Source organism: Seriola lalandi, unplaced genomic scaffold (genome assembly GCF_002814215.2).
Source record: "Seriola lalandi dorsalis isolate HSWRI2012SDOR001 ecotype SW California unplaced genomic scaffold, Sedor1 jcf7180002054630, whole genome shotgun sequence".
NCBI lineage: Eukaryota > Metazoa > Chordata > Actinopteri > Carangiformes > Carangidae > Seriola > Seriola lalandi.
In genome coordinates, this window is record NW_019525183.1 from 553,652 (window position 1) to 573,571 (window position 19,920).

The 19,920-nt window shown below is 42.0% G+C and overlaps 2 protein-coding genes across 2 annotated transcripts in view; both read left to right on the forward strand.

Annotated features, from left to right (window-relative positions):
• The first annotated feature begins 6,550 nt into the window (after window positions 1-6,550).
• On the forward strand, window positions 6,551-18,793 carry LOC111665302 (protein-tyrosine kinase 2-beta-like). The gene is made up of 30 exons (XM_023420253.2): window positions 6,551-6,762; window positions 6,886-7,193; window positions 8,048-8,226; window positions 8,314-8,401; window positions 8,619-8,698; window positions 8,800-8,862; window positions 9,300-9,354; window positions 9,452-9,592; window positions 9,893-9,964; window positions 10,079-10,174; window positions 10,595-10,712; window positions 11,074-11,113; window positions 11,368-11,399; window positions 11,571-11,618; window positions 12,282-12,376; window positions 12,566-12,647; window positions 13,751-13,851; window positions 14,052-14,167; window positions 14,397-14,497; window positions 14,721-14,810; window positions 15,032-15,236; window positions 15,402-15,507; window positions 15,940-15,987; window positions 16,458-16,583; window positions 16,904-16,936; window positions 17,372-17,396; window positions 17,537-17,577; window positions 17,673-17,807; window positions 17,930-18,010; window positions 18,309-18,793. The coding sequence occupies exons 2-30, from the start codon at window positions 6,990-6,992 to the stop codon at window positions 18,549-18,551; spliced, it is 2,844 nt and encodes a 947-aa protein (XP_023276021.1). The 5' UTR covers window positions 6,551-6,762; window positions 6,886-6,989; the 3' UTR covers window positions 18,552-18,793.
• An 89-nt stretch (window positions 18,794-18,882) lies between these two features.
• Window positions 18,883-19,920, forward strand: part of LOC111665303 (inosine-uridine preferring nucleoside hydrolase-like) — a 2,806-nt gene continuing 1,768 nt past the window's right edge. Inside the window, exons 1-2 of the mRNA XM_023420254.2 lie at window positions 18,883-19,007; window positions 19,704-19,878. Of these exons, the coding sequence (XP_023276022.1) occupies window positions 19,705-19,878 (174 nt within the window). The 5' untranslated portion in view covers window positions 18,883-19,007; window position 19,704. The remainder of the gene's footprint in view (window positions 19,008-19,703; window positions 19,879-19,920) is intronic.

Below are 19,920 nucleotides of genomic sequence, written 5' to 3' on the forward strand. Positions count from 1 at the left end.
AAACCATAACTTCCGTTTTAACTCTAACTATCTTTGACGAGTTTGACGTCTTTTGACGGAAGCACAATCACAGGACCGTCCCATTGATGATAATAGGCCAATTAAAACCGTACAGCACTTTATATCTGATGGAGTCAGAGACTGAAATAGTTGCTGTAAAGTTGATGTAAATGAAATCTATTTCCCTATCCAGCATCGTCTTCTCCATTTACAACACCATGTATATATGGATGCTGCATCCTGGATGCTTTAGTCTGTTTTTTTCAATGAACCATAACTCCTGTGTTAAGTTTATTTCTTCCTGCTATTGTTCATTAATTGACTGAAAGCCTCTTGTCAACAGTGTTAAACTGGTCTGTTACGCCCTCTGGCGGACAGTTCAGTTTATAGGTTTTGCTGATGGCAGAGTTTCCAGTTTGTTAATTTCATTTTCAACACCCATGCCTGTTCATTCATCTGTACATTGGCCCAGATTTACATACAGACTTGTTTGCAAATCCGTTTAAGTTTGAAATCTAGTTAAGGAAACGGTAGAGAGTATTCAGACATTAGATTATAGCTTCTAGAACTTTATTAAGACATATACAGTATATATATGGTTGACTGATTAAACAACAAAAAATAAAATAATAAAATAAATATTAATGATAATAAAGACTAATAATATGACCTGCAAGATGGTGCCCGTGGTGTCTGGGCTTTCCCTCACGAAAACAGAATGCTTTGATGGCTTGAGACTATCTCTGCACCATGTTTCTATTCTTCTTTAGTGCAGCTTTATTTATACACATCAAATTAGTAAAATGCTTAACAATGAACTGTGCCTGCTTCATGGAGGCATCAGGGCTGGGTGGAGGGTGTGAAATGCACAACAGGATGTCACACTCAGCATTCATATGAAGTTTGGTGTCACTTTTATGTGTGAAGTCTCTCTTTAATGCAAGCAAGTAGACCATGAATATAATAATGGTATATGATAATTACAATAATTTCCACCCAGAATTCAATAATAACAAAATGGCTGCTCATGACAGTAAATGTAACATCTAGGTCTCACTGTTCAACCCTGTAAAAAAAAAGTCAGCCTGCAATGATGCTGCATCTGTGCTGGTCCCGTCACTGTGACAAGACAAGAGTCAATATACTCAATATAAATAATCTCAACTGCAGCAACTGTGACACCTGGTGTCCTTTTCACATATGTTTTGATTGATGTTTGTTTGTCAGTTTGAACGCTTGAAGTCGGTGTGTGTGACAGGGCTACTGGATGGTTCAGTGAATAGTTTGATGAAAAGGATGTGGCGCTTCACAGTGATCACATCCCAATCCATTTGAAAACCAATCTAGACATCCAATATACACAGTATATCTGCATAATCCTGCAAACTGGTAGCATTATAGTGTCACTGGGAAAATTAGACAGCAAATAGTATCAAACTATTTTAGTATTTTGTGGGGGAGTTTTTTGGCAGTTACTGTCACACATCAACATATGGGAACAAATTCTCACACGCACCCACTCATGCCAAGTCATCTTAAGTTGCAAATGTGGCAGGTTGGTATGAAGGCAGATTGCACAGCTCAAAAGCTCAGCAACACTCTCAAAGATGCTATCCTGTGTGTGCAGACATGCAATTAGCCAATATGAAAATGAAAGAGGACAAAAAGACAGATAGATAGATAGATAGATAGATACTTTATTTATAGTAATAGTTGATAAAAAATATGCATGAGGTGAATAAAATACTTTGATGATTCATTAGATATTAATCTAAGTACTATAAATATCATGCATGAATTCATGATATTTCAGTATCCAGACCTTGTTTCTGGTGTTGTTTACTTTAAATTATGCTCACATGTTGCATATCCCTAGTAAAGCTGGATTTAATCAAACTGTCACAAACCAAAACAAACGGTATTATTCCATCTTATAATAATATAGACATATATATGTATATATGTCTATGAGCAGGACTGGGTGGGTTAATGGGAACATGGAGGCAAGAGCATATAGCCTAAGCAACATTTTTGCCCCTATAACAGGTTAATGTATCTTTGATACGCACTTTCTGTGAAACTGTCGCAAAGCCGCACGTACAGCCGCACTGAGGAGTGACCCCTAACCTTTTACAGCAGACAGGGAGGAGTTCTGTATAGTTAATTATTGGCTTGAGCTCTCTCCTTTCTGTCCGCACATCGCCATGTTGGGGGGGGGGAACCTGTGCAGGTAAGATGTGACTGTCAGAAACGTCATGTTATTAGAACACACCTGAGCGTTCCATGGTTGCCATGTTTGGTTTCCAGGTGCATCTTTTAGATCAGACCCTCGTTTGAAAATAAACAGCCTTACAACAGTCGGTTAAAAAAAAAAAAAAGTCAGTTTTGCACTTTCACTCGACGATTTCTTTGACAAAGAGACATCGACTTGCGGATTTTTGCACCTGAACCTCGACTAACGACCGACTTTCACTGACAACAGGACTTTTTAAAAGACAGACGTGAGATTTTAACACAATTTGAACCCATGTTGTTTTCAATGTATTTTGCTGTTGAGACTTGCAGAACCTTCAACATTCACTAATGCAAATGCCAATATTGGCAATATTTTCACTTACTTGTGCAAATTAATCAAATGGGACTGACGTTTGACTGTGCTGACTGAAGTTTGAATAAGGAGAGCAAAAGCTGCTTTCTTAGTTCGTTTCATAATCATACATCACCATGAAATCACCTTAAACTCTTAAATATGATAAAATACAAATAAAACTAACATTTCCATATCGTTTAACCTCTTGGAGCTGTATGTCATGAGTAATACATGTAGTTACAACAGTATTTAAAACTCATTTGAATGACCTATGCTTATAGGTACACATGGGGCTTTAGGGGCCCCTGGGCAATTGCCCACTTTGCCCAGTTGGTAATCAGGATTTGGCTGTAAGTGCATGAATTATTCAAGTAAAGTGATATTTGCAGTTTTGGGTAAAAGTTCAGATATTCATTGGGGCAATGATAAGGCTTTGAAATTTAATCCAGGTGCTGTGTCTCCATCATTACGAACTACAGCCTAATACTTCATATGCTTATTTATCATTAATAATACACAATAAATCTTTTTTATCAGTAGATTCTGACTGAATGTTCTCAGTTTACCGTTAACATGTAAGCCACATTATGCAACTATTTAACTGGTAAATAACAGCAGAATCATTTTGATGATTCACTGACTTGTAACAGGAAGTATGGCGCCTCTTATGATTTTGTGTTTGTTGCCAGCGTCCTCTAATTACCACTTGTGGCTGATGACCATTATTTTTGAGCATTAATGCATTGTGGTTATTTTAATTCAATGATGTGATGTCTTTTCCATTAAGTTATTATGATAAAACAGTTCATGGTTTGTTAATGTGATGTGGAACAGAGGCCTAAAGGTTGCATTTATTTCCACCTTCAGATGGCGCAACGCTACACCTGGACAACGGCCCTGGTTCCAAACCCCAGCGGGCAAACCATCCCACGGCTCATCCTCCGTCAGGGCCCAGGGCCAGCCTCCCACAGTGGCTCCCCACCTGGCCCCACACCTGGTACCTTCACTTGCTCCTCTCGCTCTTCCTCTAGCTCCTCCTCTCGTTCTTCCTCTAGCTCCTCCTCTCGCTCTTCTTCTAGCTCCTCCTCTCGCTCTTCCTCTAGCTCCTCCTCTCGCTCTTCTTCTAGCTCCTCCTCTCGCTCTTCTTCTAGCTCCTCCTCTCGTTCTTCTTCTAGCTCCTCCTCTCGCTCTTCCTCTAGCTCCTCCTCTCACTCTTCCTCTTGCTCTTCCTCTCGCTCTTCCTCTCGCTCCTCCTCTAGCTTTTCCCCTAGCATCTGCCCTAGGTCCCCCCAGAGCTCTCCGCTTAAGGACTGGGCTCTTGTGGCATCACAACATCCAACGAAGATCGTCCTGAGGAAGCAGGTGAGGAGGAGCTCCTTCAACCAACCCCTGACAGCCAGTGAGCCGTTGGCGTGCCCCCCTGAAACCCCGGAGCCGTCCAGTGAGCCGAGGTGGGTAAAGAACCTGAGGCTTTTGATGGAGAGCAGGGGCCGCAAGAGAGCCGCTGAACCTGAAGGTAAGCCTCCAGGTAAGCGCTTCTGCCCCTCAACTTGAATTTGACTTCTTTATTTCTTTATTGATTGGAGTTCATTTGAACTGAATTTCTTTGAATTGGGTTTATTTTAATTTCTTTGAAGTCATTTGAATTGAATTTATTGGAATCACTTTGAATTTCTTTGAATCAATTTCTTTGAATAACTTTTAGATTTATTTGAATCAGTTTATTTGAATCACTTTGAATTTATTTGAATGAAATGTATTTGAATTGAATTTATTTGAATCACCTTGTACATAATTTATTTGAATTGAATTGAACTGATTTTATTCAAATTTCTTTAAATTAATTTTGATTGAATTACTTTGTTCTGAATGTATTTGAATTGAATTGCTTGAATTACATGATATTACATTAGATTAAAGGTTACCTTGCTCTGGTGAGAATCGCGTTCTTGTTGCTGCACCATGACTCAGGCAGGGTGTCTGCACGGAGAGAGTCTGATCTGGGGGGGGTAGCGTGAACCTCCAACGTGTTTCGACCCCCCAGTGAAGCTCCTCTGTGACAGAGAAATAAAAGGATGGCGGCACCATGTCAAGGGGGTTCATATGTCTGTCGACGCCCACCCTCGACCAACAGGAGTCTGCAGTGACGAGGACCTCAGCGCAGGGGTCCACAATTTAGAAAAAGGGGGATGTAGTGGGAGAAGGTGTGATAGTAACAACAACATGGTTAAGAAACATGTTGCAGCTGTTACAGGGGTCCAAACTGGGTAATTGAAACGACCAAAGTAATGGAGGTAGTGTTTAGATGATGTTTAGTGTAGATTATGGAAGGAGGAGAAGAATGGGAGAGAAAGGAAAAGGTAAGATGCAACTTTCATTTTATTATCAGATTTCAAGCTTGATAAATTACACGTGTGTTTACCTGACTTAAATTTGTAACCTGCTTGTCTTCATCTTTCTTTGAGAGGAGAGGAGAGGGGAGAGGAGGAGAGGAGAGGAGGTGGGAGGGCAAACCATGTGCAATCCCTCTCATATAAAAGGTAAATATTTTATTCTATTTACAGATTTCTAGCTGTGATAAATTACACTTTTGTTTACAGTATTTTAACTACAACCTGCTTGTCTTCATTTTTCCTTTACAGAGGAGGAGAGGAGAGGATGTGGGAGGAGGAGGAGAGGAGGTGGGAGGGCAAACCATGTGTGATCCCTCTCATATAAAAGGTTATATCTCATTCTGTTATCAGATTTCAAGCTGTGATAAATTACGCCTCTGTTTACATGATTTTAACAACAACCTACTTGTCTTCATTTTTCCTTACAGAGGAGGAGAGGAGAGGAGAGGAGAGGATGTGGGAGGAGGAGGAGGAGAGGAGGTGGGAGGGCAAACCATGTGTGATTACTCTCATATAACAGGTAAATATTTCATTTTATTATCAGATTTCAAAATTGATAAATTACACCTTTGTTTACCTGATTTCTAAAGTTGTAACTACAACCTGCTTGTCTTCATTTTTCTTTTAAGAGAAAGAGGAGGCGAGGGGAGAGGAGTGGAGAGGAAGTGGGAGGGCAAACCATGTGTGATCCCTCTCATATAAAAGGTAATATGTAATTTTATGATCAGATTTCTAGCTGTGATAAATTACGCCTCTGTTTACCTGATTTTAACTACAACCTGTTGTCTCATTTTTCTTTTAGAGAGGAGGGGAGCTGGGTGGAGAGGAGGCGAGGGGAGAGGAGAGGAGGGGAGGTGGGTGGAGAGGAGGCGAGGGGAGAGGAGAGGAGGGGAGGTGGGAGGGCAAACCATGTGTGAATTCCCTCATGTAAAAGGTAATTATGCATTAATCTAATGTTACCAGATTTTATGAAGTGCGGTTATCTGTTAATTTTTGAATATCACTCCCTTTTGTCTCCCATTTATTTTAACAGAGGAGAAACTATTAAAGAAGAACAGGGACATGAAGAGATGAGGAAAGAAGACAAGAAAAGGTACAGGTATCATGAGTGTCTGTCCAAAATTTCATAGTAATTTTTCCAGCAGTTGTCGAGCTATTTTGATCTCCACCAACCCGCCAGCATCTGTAGAGCAATCCTAGTGTGGGTGAGAAAACATAAATCACCACCTGTTGATGGTGCAAAATTTCCAAACCCTATCTACATGTTAACTAGATTTTCATTTTCTTCTGAGAAAAGTTCTTATACAAATACTGCAACACTTCTATAATAACTTCCTCAGACCAAAAATCACCCTTTACACCTGTGCAGCCCGTTTCTTCATCAAAACTTTTAGAAAGGGAAGTGAGCGCGCTGTAGGCCGTGCCCCCTTTTTACACAGCGGGGGTGGTTTGTGGTTTTGGCGCTGGACTGTGCCATTGCATGCGAGATAGGGGGTGACGCGACGGTTTCATCAGTTCTGTAAGTTTTTCTGGTTGCTGCTGTTCAACTTCCTTTTTTTTTTCTTTGCCTGCGAGTATCATTTCCTCTTTTACATACTGATGAGGCTCTTCTTTAGGACGCTTGATAAGTCTGCTGGGTTCGCCTGTTAAAGAAGACCAAAGATACGAATCCTTATAAAAGTAATACGAGTGCAGTTTGTTGCTGGCGTCGTCTTGTTTTCAGTTATAAAGCCTGACAGTATATTTCACGTGTTGAGCTGTGGAGCTCGTGCAAGACGGGTGAGTACAGAGTGATCGCGGCAGGAGTTGAATCGTTTACTGACGAATGAATGTTCTCTAAATTCTTCACATCCAACACACAATGATTGTGATTGTTGTGTCCACCTCTCGTCTGTCCCCCAGCTTCAATGCATCCCTTCGTGTATGCGACTGTATGAGAGAGAGTGAAGTGAGTGTGTAGGTGCGACAGCAATGTGTGTGTCTGTGCAGTAGGGTGTGTGAATGTGATGTCGGGAGACACCGACACCCTGTCCTGGAGGAGCATGTCTCCCATCAGCCGCTCAGATTCCTCGGATGCGTCTCCCACGGCGATTGTGGCCAGGGATAGCATCCTCCCGGCGAAGATCATCAAAGTGTGTTTCCTTAGCAACAACTCCAACCTGGGCAAGAACTTCAAACTGGTCAAATGTCAGGAGAACTGGACCGTCAGGGTACTCTACTGTTTACTCTACTCTGCTTTACTCTACTGTACTTTACTTTTTACTTTACTATAATGCACACAACTATACACAACTATACTCTACTGTACACTATTATACTCAACTGTGCTCTACTATATACTCTACTGTACCATACTCTACTACCTCACTAATATATTCTATTATTACTCTACTTTATGCTACTGTACTCTACTGTACATTATTGTACTCCACTGTACTGTACTCTGATGTCTTTTACTTGGCTCAACTCTACTATACTTTTCCGTAATTAACTGTCCTACACGCTATTGTACTTTACTCTTTTCCACTGTACTGTACTTTGCTGTTTTGTAATATGTTATCCACAAATCTACTTCACTTGACCCCACTATACTTCTCACCACTCTACTGCTGTATTCTACCGTACTGTACTCAGTCGTACTTGACTATACTGTACTTTGTTATACTCTGCACTTAATTGTACTCTATAATTGTACACTTTATTGTACTCTAATGTACCTTTCTGTACTCTGATGTACTTAACAATACTTTGCTATAAGCTTAGTGTACTCACTGTTCCCTTTCGTTTCTTCTCAACTACTGTTCTTTACTCTGATGTTTTCTGCTGTACTTGTTCACACTGCTCTCTAAGAAAAGAAAACAAGGAAGTCCTTTATAGATTTAAGATACTGGAAGAAAAATTGCAGAGGCATTGTTGAATATGTTTAGTAGGTAGATGATCCTTTTATTAAGATCAGAATGCTGTAATTTGCAATATGTTTTTTATCCATATGTTGTTGCTCACGTTTAAAAAAAATCATCACATGCTTTTAGAGGATCGTATTAATGTCTTACCTCTCTCCCAGACTGTCATCAATGCGGTGCTGTCCAGTGGCTGTGTGGGTTCAGAGATAAAACACAACCTCTGCTACGGCCTCCTCCTCAAACACCTCAAGTCCTCGGAGATCCACTGGCTGCACCCGGACCTGCCGGTGCCCGAGCTCACCCAGCGCTATGAACAGCAACACCTCGAGGCTGAGTGGAGGTCAGGCGAGCAGGTGGCCCACGTTCTTGCGACATCACACCTCCTGTAGAAAAAGGGAAAAGCTAACTGCGATGTTTGTTTGTGCAGATACGACCTGAGGATCAGATACATCCCGTCAGACTTCATGGAGAAATTCAAGAACGACAGAACCACCATGCTCTACTTTTACCAGCAGGTCAGCGATGTGCCAGTGTATGACTCCGTCTCGCTCTTCCATAAGGATTTTATATATATATATATTGGATAAGGACTTGTTTTAGAATCAGGAATAGGTTTCTAGGTGTCAGTGTTTATAACGGCTGCAGTCACTGGAACACTGTGTGTGTGTGTGTGTTTGTGTGTGTGTGTGTGTGTGTGTGTGTGTGTGTGTGTGTGTGTGCGCTTCACCACAGGTACGAAGTGATTACATGCAGCAGTACGCCTCAAAAGTCAGTGATGGGATGGCTCTACAGCTCGGTTGTCTGGAGATTAGGTACTGTGCAACAACCAACTCAAAAAAGAAGGATGCTCATCTGTTACTGCTGCAGGTTTTCGCAAAAAAAATGACAGTTTGTTTATTAATGTATTTAACAGGAGATACTTCAAAGACATGAATCCAAACGGACTGGAGAAAAAGTCCAACTTTGAGCTATTGGAGTAAGTGTCCACCATTTAGGCTAATGGCAATTTACCATTTACATCAAGCCTTTGTTGTTTGCCCATGCAAAGGTGTTAAACAAATCTTTGAAATGTTGTCATATTTCACTGTAACATTATGTCTTTTAGCTAGCTAACTACTGTGCAAAGGCCACAAAGAGGAAAACCACATTTGGTACCAAGTGGCCGGATTGGTGATAAATGCAGAGGCACAATGACATGAACAGTTGCAGTCTGTGGTTAGCATACAGCTACATACATTGCCTGACGCTCAATAAGCTGCGGATGAGCAACCCTGTTCTACAGCGAGAGAGTATGAAACCAAAGGGCCTGAATGGTGATCAGAACTGTTGGTGTGGAGTTTTGCTTATCCGGCTCTGCGCGCTTTTGAAAATGAGAGCTTGTGTCACGATGGTGTTCTGACTCTCCTCCATTAGGAAGGACGTGGGGCTGGACCTGTTCTTCCCCAGAGAGCTGATTGATAGCATGAAGGTAAGGAGGCAGGGCAACTGTTTCGATGTTTAATTTTTTCTGCCTAAATCCTGTGTTAATCTTCCCTTGTGTGTGTGTGTGCGCGCGTGTGTGTTAGTCTAAGCAGTTGCGTCGGCTGATCCAACAGACGTTTCAGGGCTACTCCGCTCTGAACCAGGACCAGTGCGTGGCCAAGTTCTTCACCACTCTGGCTCAGTGCTACAGCTACACACAGGAGAGATTCGCCTGCCAGCTGGTGGTGAGTGTCTGAGAGTTTTATCACAATGGGATGATCCACAGAAACAAACGAGGAGTAAACTCCAAAAAGATTGTAAGGCGGAAAATGCCTCTGACCACTTTGACATTGACCTCTGACCTTTATAGGACAGACTGAGGCCGGTCTCACCACAGTTTTATAGACCCTTGAGTAAAGTCTGGAATGATTCTTCTGCTCAGACATGTTCATGTGTTATTACTGTGCACGTTCTAAGATGTAAAAGAAGCAAATATTGGCCCTATATTATCATGATGTGTATGTTTGTGTTTCCTGTGTCTATAGCACAGCTGGAGCATAACAATAGACCTGGTCATCAGCCCTGAGGGCATCAGTCAACAAACTGAGAACTCAAAAGTGAGCTTGAACTCTCTCAGCTTTTGTCGATTTTTAATTTAAACGACAAAAAGATATATTTCTCTATTTATTCCTTCTTTGTTTGGAACTTTTATATCTTTGTGTGTTTTGCAGCCCGTGGCAGCCTTCTCTCAGGTGCACAGCATCTCCTGCTCTGCAGAGAGTGACGGTCAGGCTCTGCTCACTGTGCACATAGAGGGAGCCAAGCAGGTATCAGTACACTTCCTGTTTTTGGCACAGTCTTAATCACTTTCCTGCTGAGGGTTAGATTAGAAGATTAATACCACTCTTGTGTCTGTATGATAATATGATGCTACATCAGCAACTGATCAGCTTTGTTTGTTTACATACAATTTTGGTTTAATGCTCACAAAAAAGTGTAAAAAAAAAAAAAAAAATGACAATGAGTAGTTTGGTAAAGAACTACTTGGAACAGCTGCAGTGACTTCCTCTGGAGGATGTTTTTTTTTTTTATGTGAACAGGACCAGATGAACTGTCTCCCTGAACTTTTCACACATTCAAAAATGTCTCTCTGAACTTTGAGTTGCATTTGTAGTCAGTTGGGGTTAAGGTGCAAAGCTTTTCAAGTTGAAGCAAAGACACAGTACCGTGTGTGTTAAACCTTCCAGCCGCTGTCAGTGAAAACCTCCTCCCTGGCTGTGGCAGAGAACATGGCCGACCTGATCGACGGCTACTGTCGACTGGTCGGCAGCTCTGAGAGCTCACTCATTATCAGACCCAGCAAAGGTACAGTAACAATAATGCATCAACATCAATAATGCAACAATCCCAGTCCAAAGATATTCATCTATCCAAGATTGGCTGCACACTGGGCCATTTCTGTTATTGAACTACCTGTGATTTACTTTTGCACGTTTGGGTTATGACGACATTAAACACCAAATTTCAGGTGCAAAATAATATAAAGCTGCGTAGCGATGAGGCCGCGTCCTCCCCTTAGTAACTAAAACATCACAAAATGATAGGAACAATGTCCAGAGATGTACAAGTAAAAACCTGACATCTTCCTGTAGATTTTCTAGGCCTTTGAGATAAATCATGTTGCACTGACAACTACAACTAAAGGAAAAATATCTGGTTTGTACAGGGAGAGACGCAAGACAGAAACTTCCTGACATCCCAAAATGGTACGTGTGATGAATCATATTGGAAAGTAGTGTTTCCTACATGTCGCTGGAGATGACACACTCTGACTTCTTTTTTCCGTTGTGCTGGTGAATTGATGGGTAAAGTTTTTGAGTACTATATATAGATAGATGTTTATCTTTTGCCTGTTTTTGACCTAAAGGTCACAGTTGTTTAAGTGGCGCACTTCAAACAGGCTGATTTGTGGGTGAAATGTCATCGGCTGCTTGATTTAAAGTTGAAATTTCTTTTCCAGTGGTGGCCCCAAAGGTCCTGATAGAGGTTTGAGTAAGTCTAATAACCAATTTATAAATTCACTGATATGTAAGGTGCATATTAATAGTGTTTTTGGTTCTATTCCAGCCCCCTGAATGTTTCATTTTTAGCCTAATCAATAATGACTTAATGAAGGATTTTTTTTTTTCTTTCTTTCAATTTCAACACTTTCTCTAATTTCAGGCTCTGATATTTATGCTGAGATCCCAGAAGGCAAAGCAGTCTCTGCTGGTGAGTAGAGATTGATTTACCCTGATATCCCTCAGCAGCACATTGCTATCAATATCAGTTAATTACAAACAGGTCCATTTTAAAAGTAACAAAATCATCTTGCTCTCCTTCCTCCTTGAGAAAGAACCATGTTGAAAAATCATTACAACATGTGACAACTTTAGAAAAAGTGGAATTTTTTTATTGTACAGAGGGTGGAAGGAGAAAACTTTCAAAACTGCTCTGAAAAATTCACCCTGGACTGAACAAGCACTTTTTGTGACGCAAGTTTCAGTTTCAACCAAAACATTTGACCCGATCAACACGAACATGTTGTTGTATATAAAGCTCTTTCTTCCCTGAAGTACCTGCAGAAGTTTTAACATGTGGCTCACCTGTACACCTGCATTTGTTCCCGTGGTTTTAGCACTTCAAGGCCTTTGTTTACTTGAGGCACCTGAATGCAGCACAGTGTTGTCAAAATGAGTACATGAGTACACCCGTTTACAATTTCAATTTGAGTTTTCCAAAGATTAAGTTGCTGGTATAGTTAAAAAGTTTCATCAAAAACATCAGTACATTAAACAAATATTGTCTCTGTTTCCTTTTTTTCTGTGTGTGTGTGTGTGTGTGTGTGTGTGTGTGTGTGTGTGTGTGTGTGTGTGTGTGTGTGTGTGTTTCCAGACAAATACAGGATATGCAGAGATGACGTGACCGTGGGTCGGATCTTGGGCGAGGGATTCTTCGGGGAGGTTCATGTTGGAGTTTATAAAAGTCCAGTGAGTTCATCTATTGTTTACGTATCAGCACAGTTCATGACCAAATATCACACTAAGAAAACAAGTAATTCTAAATAACACCAAACATTAAAGACTGTCATGGTGAATGTAATGCGTGTGTGTGTGTGTGTGTGTGTGTGTGTGTGTGTGTGTGTGTGTGTGTGTGTGTGTGTGTGTGTGTGTTTGCAGACCGGGGAGAGGATCCAGGTGGCCATCAAAACATGTAAGGACTGTTCAGCAGATGTAAAGGAGAAGTTTCTGAGTGAGGCCGGTGAGTACGAGGCCGCTGCCATGATTATTTCCTCAAAACACTTTCTTTTGATCCACGTCTCAGTCACACACACACGTGTGACACAACTGCAAAAGCCTGGCAGAAAGGGGAAATTTAAAACTTCTGACAGGTTAAATCAATCAGAAATCATCAGAATTTATAGACATGAAAAATAGGATCGATCACTGCTTTAATAGAAAATATAAAGCAGGAACAAGAAGAAATAAAGTGCAGTGTGATGATAGAAGAGTGGACTATCTCTGTTTGGAACATGTCAGGGTTTTTTATGTTTCGTCAGTCAGAATGTTACTATAGTTGATTTCCTGTTGCTTGGTTGTGGCTTTGTGAACAAGCACAGACTCAAGGCTGCGGTGGTCTCAGTATGAGACAGAAGCTCTCACATGATCTTTGCTCCAGAGCTGAATGACACGCCAGCTTGAGTGAATTTCACCAGATTATTAAACGGCAGGATTTCCGTTTTGTCCATGTAGAAATTATTGCTCATCCATTTATTTATTGCCAAAAGACAGGTGGTTTCTGATCTGCAGCATCATTTGCCTCAGCAGAGATGTACAGTTGTGTGTCATCAGCGTAACTATGGAAACAGTGTGCTCTCTGATGCTGGCAGCGAATACAGTGAGAGTAATCATGGAACAAGGCAGCGCTATTAAACTTGATCAAAACTGTATCAAACACTGCCCTCAGGTTTAAGAGGAGAGGACGTGAGTCCTCGATTTCATCAGAGTTCAACCTGAGGTCGCTGATTATAGGAGCAGTTAATATTCATATGGTTAATATCAATAGTGAGTGTGGTTGATGTAATATAATCATGAGCACTGGTAATGCCGCTTTGAGATCAAGAGCCAGATATTCAAATGATTCAAGTTCACTCTGGTCAATGTTGGTACACAAAATGGCTGCAGTCCCTCCTCTCTTCCTGTTTCGTCTGACTGACTGATATTAATTATAGTTTGGAGGACAAGCCTCTAGCGCTGTTGCTACACCAGTGGTGCTGATCACCCGGAAACACAAAAAGAAACACATGTCACTCTGAAAAGTATAAAATCGAGACTAAAAGTTACGGTCTGATCTTCCTGCTGAAGGCTTGATGAAAAACCTGGATCATCCCCACATCGTGCGTCTGATCGGAGTCAGCGAGGTCGATCCGGTCTGGATCATCATGGAGCTGTATGAGCTTGGAGAGGTACATTTGCTCCAAAGGAATCATGTTGAATATTTTGAACACTGAATGAATAGTTCCCGGCTCACTTTTATTTTGTGCGTTGGGAACACACCTCCCCTTTAAATCCTTGAATTGTTGAAACTAGAAAAACTGATAAGAAAATGAGCGCAAATACCTCGAAGATGAAAATGAAACAGTAGATGTTTTTGTTTCCCTGTCAGCTGGGGCAGTATCTCGTGGAGCAGCAGTACGTCCTGAGTGGAGCAACATTAATCGTTTACTGCCTGCAAATCTGCAAAGCCTTGGCGTACCTGGAGGGCCTCAACATGGTGCACAGGTAACACAGCCTGAAAAGAAAGATGTTTAGCTAAAGAGAGTGCGTTTGACACGAGCACCAGGTACAATTAACCTTATTATTTGGTATAAAGTGTCAAGGTTCTGCAGATATCTACTTAATATTTGACCTAATTACATGCATAATGTTTTATTTCTGTGAGAACTGTTCCTTCAGCTCTTTGCCTCATCTTTTTTTCCTGTGTGGTTTCCTCTCTGTCTGCATGCTGCAGAGATATAGCGGTGAGAAATGTGTTGGTGGCGTCGCATGAATGCGTCAAGCTCGGCGACTTTGGCTTGTCCCGCTACATTGACGAGCAAGAGTACTATAAAGGTACACACACACACACACACACACACACACACACACACACACACACACACACACACACACACAGATGTTTGTGGTGAACATTTCAGAGCATTACAGCTCTGAAATGAGAGGAGGGGAAACTTATCCAAGCATATTCTCGCTCCTCTATTCTTTCGGTTTTGGAGAAATAGAAGTTCGACTTATAAAAAGTAAAGACAGATGTCCATTTCTCTTCCCTCTGCAGCCTCAATTAGTCGATTACCAATCAAATGGATGGCGCCCGAATCCATCAACTTCAGACGCTTCACAACAGCCAGTGATGTCTGGATGTTCGGTGAGGAAACCAACTCTTCTACATGCAGTTTTTGATTGTATCTTTTCTTGTGTCTGAACATGAGTAGAGACTGATACTCAAAGTGATGTGTGTGTTTTTTTCCCTGAGACCGGGTCAGAGGAGTTGAATCATAAATCTAGAGGCTGTGGGTTGTGCTGGATTGCATTCTATTGAACTGTGCTATTAATATTTTCTTCCTTCTCTTTCCCTCCTTCAACCAGGTGTGTGCGTGTGGGAGGTCTTCTCCATGGCCCAGCAGCCGTTCTTCTGGCTGGAGAACGGGCAGGTGATCAGTCAGCTGGAGACGGGAGCTCGACTCCCCAAACCGCAGCTCTGTCCGCCCACCATCTACTCCCTGCTCAGCCGCTGCTGGGCCTACGAGCCGCAGGCACGGCCCAGCTTCAGCCAGCTCGTCTGCTCCCTCAGGTGCACGCTCACACAAATTGAAATATGCTGTTTCAGCTTTGCATGCTGGGATTTCAGGTCAGATAATTGAAAGTGAAAAAAAAAACAAGCTCAGTGTAGTCAGTCCGGGTGGTGAATGAGAGCTTTAAATGGTGATTTGTAACTGATTGTCTGTGTATTTGACAGTGAGATCCACAGGATGGAGTTGGAGCGGGAGCGGGGTGTGAAGTTGGACAGGTCGCACGCCATCCCGCCAGCATTTAACTCCAACCACACAGACCCTCCGCCCAAGGTACCACCCGCACCTTGGAAACTGCTACTGCCCCTATGGTCAGATAAACTTAAAATCTGCACAGTCACACCAATGAGGGTTAAAGACAAGAACTAGCCTTGTGGTGTCTTGTCTTTGCAGAGACATTCTGAATCTTGTGCAGCCACCGCAGCTAAGCGTGAAAATGACTGCAGATTTAGTGACTGGAAGACTTACCAGTAACCTCTATAAATTATTTTCAGCTGTTCATGTTCAGTTTGTGTTGCCGCCTTTTTTTTTTTGTGTTGCCGGTTACAATTTAAAAAAAAAAAAAAATGTGCTAGGCTAATGGTTTTTAATGTGGGCCCCAGCAGTTAAGTTAAGGGGAGGAGCCAGATGAACAATAATGAATACAGATGGCTCAACACTGACAGACTTTTAATTATTGCCTTCTCTTTCTCTCTCTCTCACCAGCCATCCAGAGTGCAAGGCAACACGCTTCCTCGGGTTGCACACAAACAGGTGTCCAAACACACACACACACACACACACACACACACACACACACACACACACACACACACACACACATACTAAGTGACATGCATACGGACATAAATATACTATAGTGTGCATCATGTACATGCATTGCACTTACTAGATGTAAGTAATAAATAAATATAGTCTGCTTTATGATAAAAAGTTTGCCAACACAAGAGGGAAGTTTGTTGCTGAGTCATGTTCCGCAGCGACGGCTGTGGCAGGACGTTTTAAGTCATTGTGTGAAAATCTTGCTGATTCGACTGAGCCACAAACTCATGTGACTTTCTTAATACTTGAGGGAAACCACAAAAAGGAGACAACTATGGACCACTAAGTTATATAAAGGAATCATATCAAGTGTGAAAATAAGAGGTATATTTAAAGGATGTGTGTGTGTGTGTGTGTGTGTGTGTGTGTGTGTGTGTGTGTGTGTGTGTGTGTGTGTGTAGGCACCAGAGAGGGATACCAGGCCTGCGTGGGAGAAAGAGAGAGCTCATGTGGAGAACACTTTACAAAGACAAAGAAGAGAGATGCAGATGGATAAACAGTGGCTGGAGCAGGAAGAAAGACAACTGGTAACACACACACACACACACACACACACACATACACACAGATGCCTGTCACTCCTCAACATAGATGCCTTTCACTCCTCAACACAGGAAGTAGTTTGTGGCCTAAAGCCTGTGAAGAAATGACAGAAGAGACAGAGTGACATGTCTCACCAGGGAAACATCTTTGGCAAGCCCATGACATGCGTATGACTAAATGTTATGAAATCTCAGCATGTGTACAGGTTCAAACATCCCACAGTAACGTGGCTATAATGTCTTAATGAAACGACGTTTCCTACATTGTGCAAACGCAGCCGCTGATGCTTTTGTGTTTTCTGTAGGATCCCGTCGTGCGGCTGGATTCACCTGTCAAGGTACTCTGTCCTTTTTATTCCTCTTTTATTCCGTCACACCTGGAAACGCTCAGTATGGTACTATGGTCTTTTAGCTGTAGTTTGGCCACGTGTTTACTTTATTTTTCTGCCTCTTTTAAGGTTTAACTTCAGCATTATTCATGTATTATTCAACATTTAAAGCACTTTTAAGATTTTCATGCTATAAATAACCAGTATTAACACCTGAATGGGGCTATATAAGGTAATCCAGTCTACCTGAGACGTTATAGATTTGTGCAGTTAGGTTCTTCTCCACAAGGTGGCAGTAAAGAGTAAAAACAGTTAGACAGTAAAGAAAGTTTTTTCATCTTCTCCACAAATAGAAAGTGAATTTACAGTTGTAACAGGAACTGGAGTTTGTAACTGAAAACCTTTCAAACTGATTAATTCACACGTTCTTCTCTGTCTTTGCAGCCTCCTGAAAAAAGCCCAGAAAATGGTGAGTCCAGTTTGAGTCCAGAGACCTAATTTCATTCTGGTGGCCTTCACAAACAAGCTATTATTTTTCTAAACCTGTTACCCTCATAATGTTTAAGCCACAAAGCCACTTTTGACAGATATATTCCGTCTGTGTGTCAGGTCCTCCAGAGAAGCCTCCGATGCCTCCTCCAGTCACACAGGTAACCTCTGAGCTGAGTCACGTGTTGTACAGCTGTTAACTTTTAGAGCTGAAACGGAGCCGTTCAGTGACGCGGCGTGTTGCTTTGTGTCGTAGACTCGCCCCACAGCCGAGCTGGACCGATCGGGTGATCAGGTTTACACCAGCGTCATGCTGATGGTGAAGCAGGTGGTCCAGCTGAAGAATGATGTCAACACACTGCCCGCCTCCGAGTATCCCACCGCTGTCAAAGTAGGTCCATCAGCAACCGGTGGATCATCTTCACAGTCAATTCAAGAATGCATTAATGTCTATATTTATAATCATCCACCATATTTGATCTCTTATTTCCCCTCGATCACCTTCACCTCCAGGCAGTGGGCGTCACTCTCCGCAGCCTGATTCAAAGTGTCGATGAGATCCTGCCTTCTCTGCACTGCTCGGTCACCACAGAGGTAGAGGCCTCACTTCCTCTCTCTTTGCGTTCACCATTGTCTGTCCTCATGTTTGTGACGGGGTACATACATGCATGGTGTCAACAGAGCGTTATCAGCTGTTTCATTTCTTTCTCTACACAGAAGAGCCCAGTATTAAAGAGTTTACCGAGTTTACTGTAAATGACAGTGATTGCTTCTGGGGTCTGTGGACATAGAATCTGAATGACAATCAGTTTAAACTACTATTAAAATCCAGGAGTTTTTTATTTGGTGAAAATCCAAACTGTATCATGTGATCGTCTCCTCTCCGTCTCAGATCGAGGGCACCAAGAAACTGCTGAACAAGGACTTAGGGGAGCTGATCAATAAGATGCGACTGGCCCAGCAGAACTCGGTGACGTCGCTGAAGGAGGAGTGCCAGCGGCAGATGCTGGCGGCCGCTCACACTCTCGCCCTCGACTCCAAAAACCTGCTGGACGCTGTGGACCAGGCTCGGGTCAGGGCCAACCTGGCCAAGCCCACACTCGACTCTCGAGATGCAGGAGATTCGAGCAAATGAGAAGAGAGCAGTGATGTTCACCGCTGGTTGAATGGACTGGTTTAAAACAAGGACATGGAGTTCAGGCTGGCTTCAACAAAAGCTCTGTTCATGCTCTGTATTCATGCCAAATAAAATATATCATAATATATTAGTATTTTGATGGTGAACAAATCAAACTTCAACAGTGTATAGAAGCAAAAACATTTGTACTGTTTATTCTTTACTTTTTTTTTTACTATTAAAGAGAATGACATTCTGCACATGCTGTGTTTTTAAATTCTGTTTATTATAAGACAACTATTGCTGAGGAACTATGAGAAGATATGGTCTTAACTGTTTGACTGCCACAGTGAACACCACACCCTTTCCTACAATTGCAGAAAGCTTAACAGCCTGATGCACTTTCAGGTTAGAGCAGTCAGCAGACGCCTCTCCACTTTCCAGCAGTCAACACCGTCCGGATCTGTTCTCCAGGTGAGGATTTCACATTTTACTCTCATTTCAGATCATTTTCAAACCATGAAACATATTTCCATCATTTACAAGCATCATGTGAAAATGTTTCAAATGTGCAACTCTTGTTAATGTTTGAAAATTGCTTCAGTCTTGTGGAGACTTGATCATAAGACATGCTCATGTTTCATTGATTAAAAATAGATTTTAAACCCACAGTGCAGTGTTTCCATGCTAAATTTCTTAAAGATATATCATTTATTTTATGCTGAATGGAGGAAAATTTCTGCTCAATAATGCACAGCACATATTTAAACTCTACACCCATAAAATATGGGTGGGAATATTTTTTCCTTGCCTTCAAGGAAAAAATATTCCTTGATAAAGTTGTAACTGCTAACTTTATTAATGCTGTATATATCATTAAAAATCAGACACTGCACTGAGCTCTTAAGCCTTTAGAAAAAGGTTTGTTTTTGTTAAGTGTTGAAAAATGCCTCATCCTTATCCTTATGATCCCTGTGTTTCACAAACAAGCAGACTAGTGTGTGTGCAATAAATTCCACACTGTGCATGTGAAAAACCTGTTCCTTAGCCTGCAGCTCTTTGGTCGATCAGGAACAGTGTTGCACTGTCTGCAAGATGTGATAGATTTTGTGTGTATTATTAGAAAGCACCAGGCTTCACATGTGAACTGTGGCTTCCTGTTTAACACAGGATGAAGTTAATCATTGATATGGACACCGGGGTGGATGATGCTCTGGCCATCATGGTGGCCCTTGCGGCCCCCGACGTGGAGATCCTGGGGATCACTTGTTGCCACGGCAACACCCCCCTGGAGAATGTCATCAAGAACACACTGCGTGTCCTGAAAGTCTGCAACAGGCTGGATGTAAGTTTGAGCCCTCATACATGGGTGTTGATGGGGGGGGGG

Excerpts from the sequence above, each read along its gene's own strand:
- LOC111665302 (XM_023420253.2), top strand. The coding sequence starts at position 6,990 with ATGTCGGGAGACACCGACACCCTGTCCTGGAGGAGCATGTCTCCCATC. Across the intron at positions 9,593-9,892 it reads GATTCGCCTGCCAGCTGGTG|CACAGCTGGAGCATAACAAT; the intron begins GTGAGTGTCTGA and ends CTGTGTCTATAG. Across the intron at positions 14,168-14,396 it reads GGCCTCAACATGGTGCACAG|AGATATAGCGGTGAGAAATG; the intron begins GTAACACAGCCT and ends TGCATGCTGCAG.